This window comes from Drosophila santomea, chromosome 3L (assembly GCF_016746245.2).
Source record: "Drosophila santomea strain STO CAGO 1482 chromosome 3L, Prin_Dsan_1.1, whole genome shotgun sequence".
NCBI classification, from domain to species: Eukaryota; Metazoa; Arthropoda; class Insecta; order Diptera; family Drosophilidae; genus Drosophila; species Drosophila santomea.
The window spans coordinates 18,692,271-18,711,539 of record NC_053018.2 but is presented as its reverse complement, the minus strand read 5'-3'; the positions used below and the strand labels follow the sequence as shown (position 1 = coordinate 18,711,539).

Below are 19,269 nucleotides of genomic sequence, written 5' to 3'. Positions count from 1 at the left end.
CTTGTCAATTAAGACGAAAAGCGAGCAGGGAAAGTAGTTTATCAACAAAAATTGATTAGATAAAGTGGTAAAGAGTTGACTGGTTGTTAAATACTTCGAAATATTTATTTCTTTGTGCAGAAACCATATCGCCTGCAGTCGTTGCAGGTATGCGATAAGTATAGTCCACAGATTAACGTATACAAAGCGTGGCTGGGTCGTTACTATAGAGTAAGGAGCCCTTATCAGTCATTGGTATTATAAGGTATATAAGGTTTTGCCATTACTCACTCACCCACGCCTACAACAAAGTGCATTCAACTGCAATTACAACTGCAGTGGGGAGTGCAGTGACAAATCCGTGCTCTTTGTTGCGTTTGCCAAGCCGTACGAATGCTGAAATTTCAGGTTTATGACATGGTGATTTGTTTTGGGAGCTCAGATTCGGATTGAAGCGTTTTCCACATCATCAGATAAGCTCGCAGTGCACTTCAATTAGTATAGATCCGGTTTCGCATTGGCCAAGGTGAGAATGCTGCATACCCTGCGAGCGGGTAGGTGCGACTTTTCGGTTGCATCACCCCATATGCATATGGATGTGACATATTCCGATGCGATTGCACACGTGTTAGATATCAGGCTCTTGCGATACATATTTCATTACGAAACGCCTTGATGAATGAAACATTTGCCTGAGTCATAAGTTCTAAGAACTGCGAAAGGTACGTGTACTTGCTATGTTACTTGCTATTTGCTTGTAGACTGCAAATATCAGAGATCATAACTAGATTGGCATTCGACTATTGCCGATCTATTATGCAAATTGCTGATCTAGTTTCAACTGCTGGCGATCGCAAAGTCAGGCGGTGACCTTAGATTGCGTGAGGTTTTTAATTAACAGACGAAAGTTTCTATGGAAATTGCCTTGATTTGTGTGGGAAGCCAACAATTACACCACATCTAATCTTAACTAAAAAGTTTATTCAAGAGCTTTAGAAATAACAATTATAATTAAACTGCGCTAAGTTCAGAAATAAAAAAATCCAGATATTCGTTAAATTCTAATGCGATTTCATGAATGGAATGTGTGCAAATAAATATATCTGAAATGTTTAATTTCCTACGTCTCAATTTCAAAATAACGTACTTTTGAAGCTGCCATACTGATTTCAACTTTAATCGATGATTTGGTGGAACTTGTTGGGTTGGGTTTGGTTCTTAACTTGTTGGGTTTGGTTCTTAGCTTGGTTGCCTTTTGAGTGGTTCATGTGCTGGCTAAAAGCTATTGCCTAATTGTTTTATGAACTACAAGGGCTGCCAACCTTTTTTAAACACACTCTTAGCGCACACTGAGCAAAATTACTTTTAGTTTTCACAAATAACTTATAATAATTGTTGAACCAGGGAAAAGGGATCTATTTTATTACATTTTTCAGTACAAGTTAAAAATGTCCAAATTGATAAAATCGTTGTTGGCCATGATAAAGGCCTTGTGCGCATTGACTTGTATGGCCAGATCCACGATATTCGTATTGCTGAAGTAGTCCATGGCCACCACATTGGCATTATTGCCCCAAGGTCCTTTTAGCCACTTGTTTATCTTGGGATTGAGCACCGTTGCCCGCTCCTTGGAGGTCTGCAGCTGGTGGGCGTTCAGTGTCTGCTCCATGCTCCTCACCGCCGTGAATATCCAGCCAACATTCCGAACTGGAGAATCCGGCTTCCTGCTGAACAGCAGACGCATATAGTCCAGGGTTTGAGAAATATTCATGAAGCTGGTGCTGAAACGCTGCCACGGCGGGCAGAGCATGTTCGATTCTGGAAAGGTATTTTATATATGTTTTTAGGAATATGTTTTGGGAAATATGGTTTATATAAAGTGCATGCTTTCAACCTTGCAAGAAGAAGTATCGGAAAGATCGTTTTAAGAACTTCGATAATTTAATGAAGATTTTAAAATGCCAACATACCTTTCTCCGGATAGGGCAGTTCCTGCGTGGGAAATAATATCACCAGATGCCTCTTTTGCAGCAGTACTTCGCTTAAATTTCGATTCGCGCAGTTTTCGTCCTTGCTCACATTCCGCCGATAGGCCTCATCACCCAGCTCCTGGCGAAGCAGGCGGAATAGCGAACTGTAGATCTCCGGGTGTTTGTAGAAGCCAATGGGAAAACTGCTGAAATCCAGGACTACCATCTCGCCAGATCTTTTAACAAACTGACGAACATCACGCAGAACTCCGAGCAGAGGTGTGATCAGCATGTTCTCGTTGGCTATCCAGAAATTATCCGCATCCTTGTCCGTATTCATGTTCTTGAATCTTGCCGTTTTGAAAGTGATTTTTATATCGGTATGAAATACGAATTAGTTTTAATACTCACCCTATGCTTAAATCGAGATAACGAATGCCAAAGACCAGCTGCGACCAAACATCGAGTTGCTGGGCCACCAGGTAATCCCTGACCAGTATCGAATCGGACTTACTGGAGCTGCCCAGGACGGCACCCGAGGCATGTGTGCCGGGCAGGAAGATGTCCTTCAGCGGCAGCCGGCTGACGTGCTTGGTCTGGGCCATCCAGTTGGGCTGTATCTTGAGGCAATCCACGGTGCGCAGCTCAGTGCCATTGTAACTGGCCACGTAGTGTGGCAGGCACTTTCCCGTAGGATATTGCGTGGCCGGCTGATCGCCACTGTCCTGCTTATTCCAGCCGCCAGGAAAACGCAGCTTGCCCAGCTTGATGGAGGTCAGCATCTTGCCGGTCCTATTGAAAATGCCATTGATACGCAGATCGGGCTGAAAGTTGGAGATGGTCGGATCCTGGCTGTAGATACCCACCCACTGCGGTGGTCCATAGCAGTTGGGACCCCAATTGATCTCGAGCAAGGTGTCCTGCAGGGTTTTGCCCGTCAGCGAAATGGTGAGGTAAACAGGACAGCCCGCTGCAAAAAATACGGGTAAAATCTAGGATTAAATAGGGACCTCTGTGGCACCTCCAGTACCTGAAACTTTCTAACTCAACGGGGCTCCGTCTTTGTTTCTATAAAAGTTTGGCTCACCACGTCTGAGTTTTGTACACATAAAAAGTTGAGAATGAAGGCAAAGACTTTTGGCAAGCTAAGATATTAAAAGGCGTAGTTTTAAAGAAGCTTATGTAAAAGGGATAAGATAACCAATTTTACTTAATTTTTGTTGTACGTAATACCTACCTTCAAGGGAGCTCATCAAAAGAATTGACTGCAGCAAAGGCACCAAGAGAATATGTTTTTGTATCATCTTTAAACTTGACACTCAATTAGAAATTACGTGCACTGTGAATAGATTTGGCGTCTTGTTTGCTCGGCATCCAGAGCCGAATTGAGGCGAAAGATACTTGATACATATCTGTGCACTTCCACACATCTCGTTCCCGGCGACAATTGAATCAACCATTTTCGCCCCCGCAACGCCTTTAACCGCCATTTGAGCACCGCAATGAGCGATTTCGCATACTCAACTTTGATGTCGTTTGACCCGAGAGAGCATTTCAAATGAAGATTGTTTTGGGGAAGAAACATTCTACAATACACTTATTCCGATAAAACAAACTAGAGCGTACTTTTCAAGATTGATTTTGGACTTCCAATAAATGTTTGATTATTTACTATAAACTTCAATGTATATAGCAGACCTAATGATCTAATAATTTGTTTCATAGGTAAATGTATTACAAAAACATACAATCTACCTAATATTCGTTTGAAATGATTCGTTCCAAAGGAAAGGTAGATATTGTTGAATAATGTTGAATACTTGTAGGGAAAACAATTCCCCTACTTAAGGTGATTACATAAATCGAAAAACTTGCATAACATTGCATAATCTATAAGCTTTCTTAAATTTAGTAAGAATTAAATCTTGACTTTCCATCGTCGTTGGTTTTGTAAAAACGTCTGGTTTTTGAACATATATTTTCTGCTTTTATTCGATCATTTAATTGTCAATGTTCAGAGTAATAACTTCAAAGAGTTGATGAGCTCAGCGCCTGCACCGATTGCAATCTTCCACTTGGCAGTAGCGATTGCCATTGCCGCCACAGCCGCGATAGTTCATCTTCTCGCACTTCCTGTTCCGGCTATTATAGAACCACATACCATTCTGGGCAGTCAAGCCGCAAAGTCGTCCATTGCGATTTCCCTCATCCTTGCCGCCAGTGCACAACTGAAAGACTTAATTTGTTGTCGTGGTTAAGGGGATCTCGGACATCGCATTGTTTTGTTACCTGGACGACCTGGGCAAATCTGGGCATTTATATAGGCCACATACAGAGTTAGGCCAGCGATGATCAGGAAAAGGGACTTCATTTTGATTACCTCACGTGTGGGCGTTCGATACAACTGCTCCACCGTTCGATTTATAGGAAAATATTTATAGGAAAATACACAAAACGCCTTCGATGTAAATTTCTATAAAGACAATACCTTTATATGAGCTTGTCCTAGATTTTCGCCTTTAAAACTGTGCTAAATTTCATTAGTTTACTGCTATTGATCGCTATTTTTAACTGAGGATATGGATGTGTGGGTGGAACAAAGCACATAAGTGTGCTAGTTTTGGAAACACTTGAGTGATACAAGTCGGCGGCCTTGGAACTCTGCCCTTAAGCAGGATTTACAAAAGCGGTTTGGTAGAAATAATTCTATAATTCAATTCCCCAAGTTTTTCATGATGAATGAATTATAGAATATGCCAGAGATGCACCTATGTATAAGTTCGTCTCAAAATGGTTTAGCTTCATTGCAACGCTTAAATTGTAAACAGTTGATTCGGCAGTCTTGAAGGGAGCAGAATCTATTGTTGCTTCCTCCGCATCCGAGGTACGGCATCGGTTCGCATCTCCTGGGCATAAACCTCAGGGCACATGCAAGTCCAAGCGGGGTTCCAATGTTTCTGGGTCCAAAACATGTCGGATTGCCTGAAAAAGGTTTTCCAGATCTCAAAATGACTAGAAATGTATTTGACTCACTTATTCGCGCGCGGCAAAGTAATTGGGAGTTTGCAAGGGCCACGTTCAGAGTGAAACAAGCGAGAACTAAAACGAAATTCAATGTCAGCCGATTAGAAATGATTGTTGCAGGTCTCAATCTCATTGTTTATATAGTAAAGAAGATTATTAAAGCTCGGCCGAAAAGCACTGATGATTAACAGGAGCATTGACTTAAACATTTTGTTATTCGCAGAAATTAGTTATTATTCTATTTATATATATAATCACTTTCTATAGAAATTATATGTATTCGACAGTGTAAAACATAAGTAAAAAAGTAAAGTTTATTCACCTTATTAGGCTAAGCAGCGAAATCTTTTATGTCGAAAGCCTTTCCTTAGTTAAAGAAGAAGTATTAAATTGTTGCCTATTATTCACTTAAAAACACGTGCCTCTTTCTTGTTTTGCTGCTCAGCTTTTGTATTAAACAATTGCACGCCGAAAATAAAGTTTATCGAATATTTGCAGTACTGGACTTTAAAAGGGGCCTGCCAGCAGAGTTAAGACCTCATTCTGCAATCGTAACTCACGAGTGGAAGTTTGGGGCCAAAATGCGGATAACCACATTGATCCTCATCGCAGTAGTTATGGCTGTATGCCTATTTGCGGATGTAACTGGAGTAACTCGGTGCAAGGGAAAGCCCAGTAAGTACTCAACACCAAATATACTAAGGAATTTATTTTGAAATTATAATTTATTCTTCCAGGAGACTCCAAGTGTGCGGGGAACCTCGATGGCGGTAACAATCGCAAAAGCAAGTGCAAGAAGTCGGCCAACAAAGATATGTGGCACTACAATGCACTGACAAAAAACTGCACCCAAATCAATTACCTAGGATGTGGTGGCAATGACAATCGATGGTGCACAAAAGCGTTATGTGAAGGCTGCCGACGGCCAAGATAAAATAGTATAGTAAATAAACAAATAATTAGACAGAGTTTGCATTTAATTATTTTTCGGGTTTATTGGATTGGCTTCCTTCTTCAAACATTGGTCGATTTCATCTTTTGAAAATGATAACCAGTTCATTTGAACAACGCTAACAAAAGCTATTAAGCTTGCGAATTGCATTACGTGTATGATTATCACTAAGTTTAAGTACAACAATTCTTAGGGCTAAACTTCAACCAGTTCTGTACAGGCTTAGCATAAGTTACTACTTTTAAATAGTTAATTTGTGTGCGATTTATTCTCGTTTATCTAGAAATTCTTTACAAACATTGCTACAATTATTTACTCGATTTGTTCACTTCGCTTCTGATTAGCTATTTAGCTTGCTGTTGTATCTTTTATGTATTTATTCATTTTCTCTTCAACGGAATGCGGGCGGTATTAAGTTAAGTATTAAGTATTTGATTTTCGTTGCACAGGTACGCAATGCTATGTGAAGGCAGCTGTTTATCAATTTCATTCATTCTTACTGATCTGAGGTAGGTACAAAATAAGTGTATAAAAAAAAAATATATAAAAAAATAATAATCATATGCGTGGGGCATGTGAAGCAGTCTAGATTCCACACAAAAGTAAAATCCTAAACGGCCCATAAATTATCAAATAAATTACATAAACATTTACGTTCACTAAGCATATCTATGTAAACTATGATATTTATCAATATATATATGTAAAAAAACATAAAAACAGTCTTGTGGTTGCATTTGTGTTTAGTTTCTCGTTAAGCAGATTTCATTTCTTTGATTATGATTGCAGAATGCGAATGAATAAATGTGGCGAATGTGAATGTGAATACGAGTACGAATACGAATAGGAGTTGCAGTTCGAGTAGGACTATAAATAAATTCTGCTTAATTACTGGGTACTATGCGCATGTCTTTTCTTCTTGGTGTGTTCTAGGAATTGGAGTTATCTCCGCTAATGTGAGTGTGTTTGGGGTGGTGTTATGTAATATTTACAAAGCGGCCCCACCTACAAACTATATATATAAGGGGCGCCTATTTACAGTAGGGTGGTTCGAGTTCCATAGACCTCCAAAAAGTGCTTGCAAATCGTAGGGTGTTCTATTTTTAGAAATAATCAAAGTTAAAAGGAAGAACTTTTTCCTTATTGATCTTCTTTTCTGTTAATGATGTTCAGTTAATACAGCTAAGGGATCAGAACTCTCTTGTAGTTTAAGATCACTAGATATTTAGCTAACTTGTCAAGTTTTACGCTTTAAGATAGAAACCAAGAAACTGTGCATAATATCCCTTAAGGATTTTCGTTCTCCTACGATTTTCATGCCCATTTTTGGATCCCCCCAAGGGGTACAGGGTATTTGGTGAGCCTAGTTGGCCTGCTGGGTGAGCATGTTGACCAATTCGGTGCGCTCCATGTTGTTGAGCGTGTGCATGTCGACGCCCAGAGCGGCGGCCACCGCCTCGATGTCCAAGCCGAAGGCGGTGAGCAGCTCCAGGAAGCGCATCTCCTCGCCGGTCATGGGATTCGTGAGCGTGGGACAGGAGTGATTGCACTGCGGCCAACTGCAGCGTTCCAGGAGACGGAGGCCGCACTTCTCCGGCACTCGCGGCACGCGATTGCGCTTCTTGGACTTTGTGCCCGCGGAGGCGTTGTTGGAGGAGCGTGTCTTCTGGGGCGCACTCGCCTGCAGCAAGACTCCGGCTGCCGGCTGTTCCCGCTGCATTTTCATCTGCTGCTGCTGGGCCTTCCTGCGTCGCTTTCGCTGCTCCTGCCTTTCCTCGGGAGTCAGCTGCTGGCGCCGCCGCTGCTTCCGCTGCTCATTGGGGCTGTTATCCTTCTTGTTCCGATGCTCCTGCGCCTTCTTCTGCTGCTGCTGGCGGCGCCGTTGCTTGCGCCTCTGTCGCTGCTCCTGGCGCACTCGTTTCCGCTCCTCCCGCTCCTCCTTGCTCAGGTGATTGTGCCTCCGCTGCTGCCCTCCAGTTTGGGCCACGTTGTTCTGCTTCTGGCGCTGCAGCCGCTGGCGGTGTCGCTGGTGTCTTTGGTTATTGGCATGTGGTGGATGCGAGACCGCCGTCGATGGCTCCGTGGAACGCTTGAGCTTGTCATGACGCCTGCTGCGTGTTGAGTGCTCCCAGCAGCGCAGTGCCGAGGGCAAGGATATATCGTCGATCTTGATATTAACCCAGTCGCGTTTGAACAGCACTCCATGACCGATGCAACTGGGTGCGAAAACGGCGCTCACATTATCCAGCGAGGATCTCAGGGCGCCGCCCATTTCGTGGATGTAGTTCCACTGCTGCGGCGTTACGGGTGCTCCAACATTATCCACTCGCATTTGGGCCTCGTCGAAAAGCCATTGGAAGACGAAAAGGGGCGCTGTTTGGAGGTGAAAAGCGGTTTAAATAAAATCGAAAATCTCTATAGGTTGTAAACAACATACTTTTTAGAGTGGGATATAGGCGGTATCCGTAGTAACACCGCCAGGGCTCCGTGGGATAACTTTTGGTGCACTCCTCGGGCAGCAGGCCCTGCCACAACTTCCATCCCTGACGCACTGCCTCATTGGAGGCCACTGCCGCCGGCGTGTATGGCTCTCTGTCCAGGAACCAGCCAGAGTCACTCACTCCTCTCACGGTGATCTGTAGCTTTTTCTCGTTGACAAGAAAGTCGCGAATGCGATCCAAATTGAGCATCACACCCAGGCCACCAGCCGATGAGCCCACGAGAAGCAGTTCTCCACCAGGCACTCGACCCAATCCGACGGGAATCAGCTCTGCGATCACCTGGCGCAGGATCAGGGCTCCCATGAAGCGCCAACTGTTCTCCCGATCGCTGGTATCCGGCTCCGTTCGCGTTCCCGACCACGAGTCACTGCTGCAGTACGGGATGAGCACGTGGTTGGCATTGTGCCAGTAGGGATTCTCCTCGGGATGGGGCGACAGAATGCCTCCAACTGGAAAAGGAAAATGTAGTGATTACTTTTCGTTGTTCCGGTTAATTTGTTAGATTAGTTGAAAATAAGCAACGTATTGTTATGAAATGTAAAGTGTATTCGCTATCGGACTCACCATCTCTCGTCTCTGGCCACTGGGAGGAGGTCATGAGGTGGCGCAGGCGCATCCACCTGGCGCGGCACGAGCGCACGTCGAAGCAGTGCCAGCCGCCCTCGAGTAGGACGATCCACTTCTTGGAGCTGGGATGCTTGCGCAGGTAGAAGCCGGCGTGGCTGCCATCGTTGCAGGTGATGCTCGAGTTGGCCAGGTTGGCGCGCTTCAGGGAGCGGCTGTGGTCGCCGGAGCCGCTGGCCGAGTGCATCACCATGTAGTTGCGCTGGATCATGTTCATGCTGGTGTCCCTCAGGGGATCCTTCTCCTGCAGACTGGCTGCGTCCAAGATGCCGCTGCTGCGCGCGGCTGGCAGCTGACTAAACGTGGCCAAGAGCAGCAGAAGCGTTAGCAGCGGCGCTGCTGTCTGTGTGATCGAGAAAAGAGCAGGGAAGAGAGTTGCTTTAGTGTCTAGTGTCGCTACAGAGTGAACAATATATGGCTAAGATGATGGAAGAGATGCTGCTCTCTGTTTGGGCCGAAAAATCACTCGCGGCTCTCTCACGCGACCAATGAGTGGTGTGTGTGTGTGTGTTTTTGGCGGAAAACTTGCTTTGATCAAAATGCGAGCAAGAAGCTTTGCGATAAGATCAAAGAAATTGTTGCCGCCTGCCGTTTCGTTGTGTTATTTTCCTCCTCCCCCTTTTCCTTTGTCTCTGGTTTTTTGGTAGATTTTTGTTTTTTACATAGAGAGAAACACGGAGAGACAACCTTAAGGTATTTAGTCAAACACGGCAAGAAATTGTAGTTAATCATACGCCCCGTGGGCCAGTCAAACAAATTTCAATTTCACAATGTCATGGCCGCTGACGCGTGGTAATCACCAGTTCTTGGCTTTGAACTTAAGGTCGCCTCGTTGTTTCTTTTCACTCTTTTTTCCCCTCTTTTTTTTTACACACATCAATCAAATGAGCTATCTGGCGATTTGCTTCGTCGTTTCGCTGATTCTCGACTTCGACTTCGAGTTCGGGTTCGGGTTTTTGTTTAGCTATTTTCCAGCAATTTGTAAATAAGACAATAACAATAAGAACAACAAAACACATTTGCCGACAGCATGGGCAACGATTTTAGTGTCTCAGTGTGTCAGTCTGTCAATTCTGTCTACGGTCTTGCCTCCGCATAAATAACCATTCAGAAATCGTAAAGAAATCTTCAATCAATGTTTATACAGGCCTTTGAAGTCCGCCGATTCCTGCCGATTCGTTGCCGCCAGCCACGACAATTTGCAGACAGAAAAATGCAAATGACACAAACACGAAACGACGAAACGAAACAACAACAAAAGCTCTGGCAATTATATTGGCCAAAGGCCTACAAAGTATAATTTCGTTTGGGCCAACTCAACTCAAATGCAAAGTGGTGCTAACGGTAGCCAGCCAGCCGTCATTAAAATATATCCATATATATCTGCGGCGATATCGGCGGTTTTGCCACTTATGTATTTATATATATTTATAAACCCAACAATCTGGTTCCCCCGAATTCAAATGAATTATGCAAAATGCAGGAATTCAGATAAATTTGGTTTAACAAAATCATTGACAAATACCCTGGTTGATAACGTTTTAATAATAGTGAATTGATTTTATTTGACAGTATGCTTTATAAATTTCGATTAAGATGTGCGCGAGCTTGATTTATGAAAGCCATCCATTTATTTCGTTGCCAATACAAATTTAAATCAATATAATAACGAAGTCGGCGATTAATTCAATTAATAGTTAATGACTAAATATAAAGTACGGATATATATGTGGAGCTTATAATGAACGATATTTAATAAAAGAGCTTTGATAACTCTTATTTGTAATGCAATATTTTTATTTTACCCTTAAAAATGTTTTATTTTAGTAAAACTTCTAAGAAGTACCCCCATTCTCAGCTTTTCAGACCCAAGCCGCCCCATTCCTCTAGTTCTCACCCCATCCCCCGATACTTCTCCACTCTGCACGTCTCTTACAACAGGTTTGGATATTTTTCGGGTCGTCTTAGCCGCTCGTCGTCTGATGTTTGCCGCCAAACAACGAAATTGACAAGAGCTCGCTCCTCAACACCAGATGAGTAGTTTCCATTGTTGATTAGTTCAACTGCGCCAACTGCGGCCACAATGAACCACCGAACCACCAACCAAAAAAAAGCAAGTAAAATAAATACAAATAAAAAGATTTCACGTGTGCGTGCGCGGATTTACGTTTGAGTAAACACCGGCAAAGAAACAGATACAGATACAGATACACCTAGAGATACGGGTGAGCGTACGTTGCACTTGTTGTTTACCTGTTGCGAGGGGAAATAGTAAAAAAAACTAAAGAAAACGGCAGCGCCGATGAACAAAAAACAAAAACAGAGGCGGCGTGGCCAAAGGAAAAATGTTCACAAGCGCCGCTTAATTACCCTATATAGAGTCTTAAGTTGCGCTATTAATTGCGGGCACTGCTTATTAATATTTTGCCTTATTTTCTTCTTTTTTCCACCTTTTTTTTTCTTAACTCATACCCCTCCCTCGCCCAGCGGCGAAGCCGACAAAGGAGCGCTATTCTGCTTGATTCGATTCGATTCGAATCGAATCGAATGTCTGGGGGCTGGCTGGCAGCCAACTACTTGTCGCACCGATTATATTGTCAGTTTTTATTAATTGCTGCAAATACTCGGTCGCGATTGCGACGCGATGGCGCTAAGCGTTCTTTATATGCACGGTGTGTTTTTTCTTGCCACTTTTTTCATTTATTAAAAAAATCGAGTATACGCCCCGTTGTGACTTGAATTGATTTGATTCGATTGCGCTGGCAATTGACTGCGACTGTGCGCCCCTTTTAAGTGTTTTTATTCGAATTGCCATTTGCATTAGCTTAGGGATTGCGAGTTACGCCAATTCGTGAAAGTTGATTTGATTTAAGAATGATTAAATCATATTTGCAACGGTTGATATGAATTCTTGGCAAATATTTTTATATTTTAATTCTAATGTGTTATTCCATTGAAAAACTCTTTTAAATATTCGGTTTTTAAATATTTAATCTTTCTTTAGCAGATCATTTGATATTCAAAATAAGAAATGTTAACTGTAAAAAAATCTAATATAGATAAAAGAAAAAGTAGTTAATATTAATTCATTCTGCTAGTTGTTTGAATTAGCGAGGCTTGCCTGTATGCTGAGTTATCTAAGCACAATCCATAACGACCTTGTCCAAATCAAAGGGAGGCCGTCGTCGCTGGGCTCGGAAAAGTGGAGGCAGCTCCACTTCAGTGCTGAGGTTGTTGTTATTCTTGGCGCACTTGCAGCAGCAGCAACAACAACAACAACAACACCAACACCAAGAGCAATAACAACAACTACAAACGGACGAGCGCTTTTCAGTCACTCGCAGCTTATCGCAATACGCTTAAACAAACAGCGGTCTGGGGCATAAATAAACTTCCGTTGCCGTTCTCATGGCACTTGTTGTTCTTGTTCTTGTTATTATTGTTTTATTTGTTGTTGTTGTGGTTCCTGCTGCCAGTTTGTTTGCGTTTCCCCATCTCTTCCCACCCATACGAACCCATATCGCTGTCTCTGTCCCGGTCTCTCTGTTGTTTGCCGGCTTTAATTTCCATTGCCTTCAGTTTGCGCGCGTAACCAGAATCGTTACGAAAGAGAGCGCGCTCTTACCAAAAAGAATAAAAAAGTTTAAGAAATACCCCCGAAATGTTGAGAACTCGGATAAAGGACCCTTTGTGAGTTACAGAGGACTAAGTATGTGATCACCAACAGAGATTATATAATATAATTATATAATGTTTGTTGTCAGTAAAATATATTTAAAATATATATTTTATACATCTCTTGTTTGGTTTATTGAGTTATTATTTGCAAGATCGAGATACAACTTGTTAGTTTGTAACGCGTTAATAGAAGTGAACATTTCTATTTTGCCTAAGGCAGCCTTTATGCTTTTCCGCGCTGCATAACTTTCTGTGTTAATTTTCCATGGTAATTTGCCAACTTTCCCACTTTTACCTGACTAATCCTGGGCAGCTGTAAAAGATTGATTTGTTCACCGGTTGTGACCTGGATTGCGCTTTTTTTTTAGATTTTAGAATACTTAAAGCCACGGGCCTAGGCGTTCATAATTGCAGTTCCCGAAACCTGAACGCTCCGCCTTATGGTTTCAGTTGTTTTTCTCTGCCTGCCGGGCATAAAAATACACCTGTTTGCGGCAATTTAATACTTTTTATGGCAGGGAAATAACGCAGTGGCTGCTGTTGCGCTGCTGTTGCTGTTGCTACTGCATTGCTGGCATGGCAAAGGCGCAGGTAATTCGGAAGCAGCCTCAAATGAAGCCGCAGGCCAGCGGGAATGGGAATCCGAAGGAGTATATGGGTATGGGTATGGGTATGGCCATTGGTATGAGTATGGGTATGAAGCGGTAGTGGAGCGGCAACAACAAAAGCGAAGCCGCCGAAACGTGTAGCCAGTGCCAACAGCAGCGTTATTAGACCGGCCTGATCTGAGTATCTGCATCTGTATTTGTATTTGTACTTGTATCTGTTTCTGTAGCTGTAGCTGTAGCTGAATCTTTTGCTGAGTATCTGTATCTGTGGATGTGCGCACGTCTGCCAAGCGGTCGCCTTTACCGCTGCTGCCCGCTGATCGCTTTTTACTCCGAGCGCGCTAAACCCGTGCCGTTTTCGGCTTTGTACTTTGCCGCCCATGGACTCGTGTATGTTTGCGGCATGTTGCAAAGCAGATCGAAGCTGGCCAGCACGGCACCGAGAGAAATTGGGGGGATCTTTAACTTTAATATGATTTTTTTAGTTTTTAGTTCAGAACTGCCAGCCGAAGTAGATTATAGAATCATAGTAAACTAGTAATCATTTGTGCTTATTAAACATTTCTTTTTCTTACTTTTTTAAAGTTTTGTACTTTAACATGATAATAGTTACAATGTAAGCAACTAAAATCAATAGCTGGATGATTTTACCTACAACATTTGGCAATCTGTTATAAAGTTTCTTACAATATGTCATTACCCCAAAGTCTTAAAATTAAGCACCCTTTTTATTTTGAAAGAAATTATTCACAAAATATTTAGATCACTTTGAAGAACAAGCAAAATTGTTTGCCGTGCAGTTCGGGCCAACTACAAAAAGCCAAGGCATCGTCGTCGCACTCATTGATCTTAACTTTGAAAACAGTAGCTACTACGGCCGAGGAGTGGAGTAGATGTGGCTCTGGCTGAGGATGTGGATGTGGATGTGGCAGGGGCCGCATGGCAATGGGGATGTGGAGATGTGGGGATCTGGGGATAGGGGCCTCGACTTGATGCGAAGTGGGGCGCACGAAGGCGGCCTGCACTTTGTTGTTATGCTGCTGATGAGGGTTTTTGGTTAGCTACACTTAAAGACCCATTCCCTGCTCATTTCTGTCGGCCTTTTTGTTTTCTTCCCATCCGAATCCCCATTCCCAATCTGCAACTTATTTTTCTCTGCTCTTTTTGTTTTCCGCCTTTTCTGTGGCTTTTTGCGCACGCAGGCAAATTTAATCTCGTTTTTTATGCCCTTGCAAAGGATTTTCAAATTGATTTCGACCCTACTATGCTAATGTCGTAAATAAAGCTGTAGAGGGTTTGGGTTTTCGGTGTTTTCTCAACCGAGTTCTCACAACCTGGCCAGCGGCTTAAGTCGGAAGCTATTAATTTTAATTGACGTGCTACTGTATTTTTTGGGTTTTCAGCTTAAGCGGCAACTTTTGATATCCCCCCTTTTGCCTATATTAATTTTTTTTTTTTTGTATATTAATTCGCAGCAGCTTCATATTTCATTTGCGGGGCTACCGTATTTCGGCGTTCGCTTTTGATAACTCACCTGCTGTGGCTTAATCCATTTATTTGTAGCTTCTCCGGCTTTAGCTGCCATTTTATCAATTTGTTCGACTGCCATTTTCGATTCGATTACACATAGATATAGTATAGATTAAATATAGATTTTCTGTTGTTTGTTTTGCTTATTTCTCTTTTTGTTCAGCACAGTTTGGAGCACTTTTTGGGGCGCTGCATTGTATGCGATCGTTATTGATTTTTGTTTTGGCACTTATCAACTTGTGATTTTGATTTCCGTAGGGCGGGGGTTTTTCTGATTTCTCGTCGTTTAACTGTGAATTAATGTATTTGATTCGATTCTGTTTTCTACTCTGGTGATAGCACTGCAATGTTTTCTTATCTGCGGCACGGCACACGCGCTTTAAACGTCCGCTCACATCGAATGCTCGCCACGGAATGAAATTTTACCTTGCGCTGTGGAAGTGCCGAAGTTTCTGCTCTGCTACCGCCGCTGCCGCTGCCACTGCCGGATTCGCTGCTGCGGTCGACGTCGTCGCTCTCTCTCACGTGCTTACCGCTCGCTCTCGCCTTCTCACTCTCGGCGGTATTTGTATTTGTTTCGTCTGCGTTTTTGTTTAGAATACGCAAAATAATAACAAAACTAATAATAAACTGCAGGGCAATGCAAGTTGAGAGAATCGCGGGCAGCGCTGCAACTGCGACGCCGAAGAGGCAGTGGCAGTTTCATCGGCAGCGGCGGTAGCAGCAACAGCAGCAGAGCAGCATCAGGAGCAGCACCTACTTGTTAATAAGCGTATTAAGGTTCCCTTTGATCTGCTTAATCGAATGCCGAAATGAAACTCAACGCGCTTCTGGTCTTCTCGCTCGAGTTCGTTGCCTAAGTCTTTTGTTTTCTGACTGCGCCTTTTTTTCTTCCCCTTGCTTGGTTAATGCTAATTTAGTGTAATTGCAATTATAATGCAAACTCTCATAATTCGCTCATCGCATATATATGTTGTTTTTATTGTTTTTCTTTTTTTTTTTGGCTGGGTCATTTGGTGTTTTATAGCTGTCGGCATTTCGTGGAAACGAAGCAATTTTGATATGGCCCTGGACATTCGGCAGCTTGGATGCGGCTTAAAGACATAAAATCTCAATAAAGTAGCCAGCGACTTTTATCTAATTGTAAATCTAAAGGCGAATTCCCCGTTTCAGCAGCAGACCCTTGCCACACTCTTCTCTATAGGAAACTCAATTAATAAGAGATCATTAAAAATTCTTCTTTTTCGGGCCTTTTGATTTTTGCCGTATTTGGCCCCGAAATCGAAATACTTTTACGATTTACCCCCGCCCCAACGACACCCCGGCACAACCATAAAATTGATTCGCTTTTGCAAAAATTTTATCACTGACCAAATTGATTTTAGCTGTTCGCCGCCGTCGCAGCTCTGCTTCAATAGAAATTTTAGGCCTAAAGGAAGAAGGCAGGGAGAGCAAAAAAAATAAATAAAATGAATTGGAAAAATGAGAAAAACAAAACAGTGCCTGAAAAAATGATGTCCAACTGGCGGCGACGGCGGCGGCAAACTTAAAAGTGGCAAATAGAAAGGAGCCGACCCGGTCGACCAGTCCGATTCAGTGCAATATTTATGCATTAAGTACACGCAATTATTATGCGACAACGGCGGCGGCAGCATCTCAGGAGATTATTGATGCTCGCATTGCTCATACGCAGCGTGGCCATCTACCAACCACTTGGCGCTTGTGCCGTTCCAGCAATTAAAACGCCGCCAGCACGCGATGAATGCCATAAACATTTGACGCGCAATCAGCAGCAGCAGCAGCAGTTGCAGTTGCAGTTGCAACTCCTTCGGCTGCAAAAGCAGCAATTACAGCAGCACAAATTCAAAGACACTCCATGACGATTTTGCCAGCTGGATGAGCATGTGGCTGTGATGAGTGCTACTTTTACTGCACCGTGAACTATTGGAGCATAAACCAATTATTTTAATATTAATATGTTGTTTTGTAAAAGTTTTATAATTTGTTTATTTCTTGAAAGCAAAGTATACCTAATGATAACTTAAATTTCATAGACTGTTACATAACTTATACGTATATACATACATATATGCATTTTGTAGTAACAAGACCACAATTGAAAATTGTAAAACAATATATTCGAAGCACAGACAGATAGCTATGTATGTTTAATGAAAACAAACTTCACAAGTGTACAATATTTAGCAAGTTTCGAGAAGACGACTGTATTCCCAAAGTATTAGCAGCTTATGTTGCTGATGTTTATGGATGTGCTATTAGCAAAAATCTCAGTGCTCTGGAAATGGACAAAAAATTGAAGGAATAAAACCATAATTTATTGTTGTCTTTGAAACGAAAAACTAAACCTGATAAGTGTCAAAAACAATTTGTATTATTTTCGTTGTTTTCCTTAAAATTTTGATTTACCGCAGAACTCAAAACGGCGATGTTCCCATCCTCAGCAAGGTGTGCTACTTTTATTACACTGGAAGAACTCTTTGTGCAAAATGAAGCAAACCCAAATTGTAGATAGCATAGTTAATAAAACCGAGTCTCGCTGATTCAAAAAAGAAGAAATGAAGGATTTATTTGTGGTTCCGACAAGCTAGAGCTTATTTAAATTTGAAAGTGCGTAGATTTTCTTGCGGTGTGGGGCCAGGAAAACAGATCACGGGCGGACGGACATGGACATTCATTTCGCTTAAGCGCACTAACCGGGTAAACTGGTCGGTGTCTTTGATCCTGGCATTCTATTGTTCCGTTTCAAAGGCCACTATTATGTAAACAATCGGCGGCTTTGATCTTGGCCGCATCAAAGTGTTGCCGCCGCGTTTCATCTTCTGCCGCATGCAGCAAATAGCAAGCAGCAAGCAACAAGCAGCAGCGCCAGCTGATGCGGTGCCCCAGCGGAAGATGATGACCATGATGATGATGATGACGATGAAGATGAAGATGACGATCACGATGACGAGAAAGAGGACGGCGAGGAAGCGACAGGCACTGCGTAGTTAAAGCTGCTACATCGCTACCACCGCTGCTGAGCTATATAATTTCGCATGGGCCGATCTGATCACCTGGAGAACGGAGCACCTGGAATACAGAGCCCCTACCTCGGCCACAGTCTCAGCCTCATAACTTTGGGCATAATCTTCAAAGCACCGACCGACCGATCGCTTGACATCAATCGACTCGACCATTCCGCCGCTCTAATCCCAACAGATGGGCTCCCGGATCGCCGGTCGCCGATAAGCAATTAAAATTTCATTTAATGCACAACTTTATTATCGGTTTGTCCCAGTCACGGTCACGTCCTTTGATCCTTTTGCCGGATTTCAGGATCCGCTGCGCAACTGTTCTCCGGCGTTTCCTCGTCTTTTTTGCGAAAAGCAAAGCGGCCTTTCTCTGTGGGAAACGCAACAGGTGCGCCGAGGCTCCAGCATCCAGCATACAGAATCCAATCTCCAGTATGCAGCAGCATTTCTCATCCATCAACCGGCGGAGCGGGCATCTCGAATTTCATCCAGCCGGGGATCCTAATTGCATTGCTCTCCATTGACGGAGGTCAGTGATGTTGGATGGTCACAAGGTGGTTTACGGAAATTGTTAAGAGTTTTAGCAGAATTTATTGACACCTTATTTGAATGAAGAAAAACAACCACTACATATGGTTAAAATATATTATTATGGGTATATAATTTGAATTCCCCCCTGAATTCCTTTAATATTTTTAAGAACTTTCCATTAAGCTCTAGATGTCCAAGCTTTTATCAATGATTTCATCCAGATGGTAATGAATCATAAAGATTCAAGATGTTTAAAAATCCTTGGGGAAATGCAAAGATTATTATTTAGCTAATATGATTACAATAACTATTGTAAGACTTTAATTTTTGGCTAAATTTCCATTAATTTTGTTTATCTCTTAGGATGAATGATTTGTTTAATAAGCGGTGAGCTCTATGGTTACTCCAAAGGCCGCCATAGATGGCTGCAATGGTTTCCCCACTTGGCCAAGGGGCAACCACTTTCTGGTGGCACTCTCTCGAATCGCACGCTCCAATGTTGCACGCTCCTCAGGTTTGTGCTGTGGCTGCTGCTGCTGCTGCGGTCCACTTGGCGGCAAATTGCTGTTGCATGGCGATGGTGTTGTTGTTGGCCGGCAACTAAGACGTAGACAAAGTCGGCGAAACAACAAAGCGAAAATCTCTGCATAGGGGCACACGCCATTCCGAACATCAAAGCGCGCCGCCAGCACAGATTTTCTGAGGTTACCAACGCCACCGTTGGGGCAGCAGCAACATCAGCACCAGCAGCAGCAGCAGCAACAGCAGCAGCAACATCAGCCTCAGCGACGCATGCGCAGAACTCTGCTCATTTGTGTTTTGAGGCGCATTGTGCGACGC

At 43.0% G+C, this 19,269-nt stretch overlaps 5 protein-coding genes across 5 annotated transcripts; 1 reads left to right on the top strand and 4 right to left on the bottom strand.

Annotated features, from left to right (window-relative positions):
* Nucleotides 1-1,386: 1,386 nt before the first annotated feature.
* LOC120448289 lies at nucleotides 1,387-3,328 on the bottom strand. Its single transcript, XM_039630224.1, has 4 exons — nucleotides 3,187-3,328; nucleotides 2,361-2,919; nucleotides 1,950-2,299; nucleotides 1,387-1,797 (listed from the first exon to the last, which is right to left on the bottom strand). Exons 1-4 carry the CDS (start codon nucleotides 3,251-3,253, stop codon nucleotides 1,412-1,414), a joined length of 1,362 nt encoding a protein of 453 aa, XP_039486158.1. The 5' UTR covers nucleotides 3,254-3,328; the 3' UTR covers nucleotides 1,387-1,411.
* A 666-nt stretch (nucleotides 3,329-3,994) lies between these two features.
* LOC120450197 (tissue factor pathway inhibitor 2) lies at nucleotides 3,995-4,320 on the bottom strand. The gene is made up of 2 exons (XM_039633065.1): nucleotides 4,239-4,320; nucleotides 3,995-4,185 (listed from the first exon to the last, which is right to left on the bottom strand). The coding sequence occupies exons 1-2, from the start codon at nucleotides 4,318-4,320 to the stop codon at nucleotides 3,995-3,997; spliced, it is 273 nt and encodes a 90-aa protein (XP_039488999.1).
* Nucleotides 4,321-4,734: 414 nt separating this feature from the next.
* On the bottom strand, nucleotides 4,735-5,106 carry LOC120447798. Its single transcript, XM_039629359.1, has one exon. The coding sequence runs from the start codon at nucleotides 5,104-5,106 to the stop codon at nucleotides 4,735-4,737; it is 372 nt and encodes a 123-aa protein (XP_039485293.1).
* A 421-nt stretch (nucleotides 5,107-5,527) lies between these two features.
* On the top strand, nucleotides 5,528-5,907 carry LOC120449666 (protease inhibitor carrapatin). The gene is made up of 2 exons (XM_039632265.1): nucleotides 5,528-5,648; nucleotides 5,711-5,907. The coding sequence occupies exons 1-2, from the start codon at nucleotides 5,555-5,557 to the stop codon at nucleotides 5,905-5,907; spliced, it is 291 nt and encodes a 96-aa protein (XP_039488199.1). The 5' UTR covers nucleotides 5,528-5,554.
* Nucleotides 5,908-5,967: 60 nt separating this feature from the next.
* On the bottom strand, nucleotides 5,968-15,269 carry LOC120449523 (palmitoleoyl-protein carboxylesterase NOTUM). Its single transcript, XM_039632035.2, has 4 exons — nucleotides 14,871-15,269; nucleotides 8,991-9,393; nucleotides 8,363-8,875; nucleotides 5,968-8,298 (listed from the first exon to the last, which is right to left on the bottom strand). Exons 1-4 carry the CDS (start codon nucleotides 14,943-14,945, stop codon nucleotides 7,289-7,291), a joined length of 2,001 nt encoding a protein of 666 aa, XP_039487969.2. The 5' UTR covers nucleotides 14,946-15,269; the 3' UTR covers nucleotides 5,968-7,288.
* Nucleotides 15,270-19,269: the final 4,000 nt, after the last annotated feature.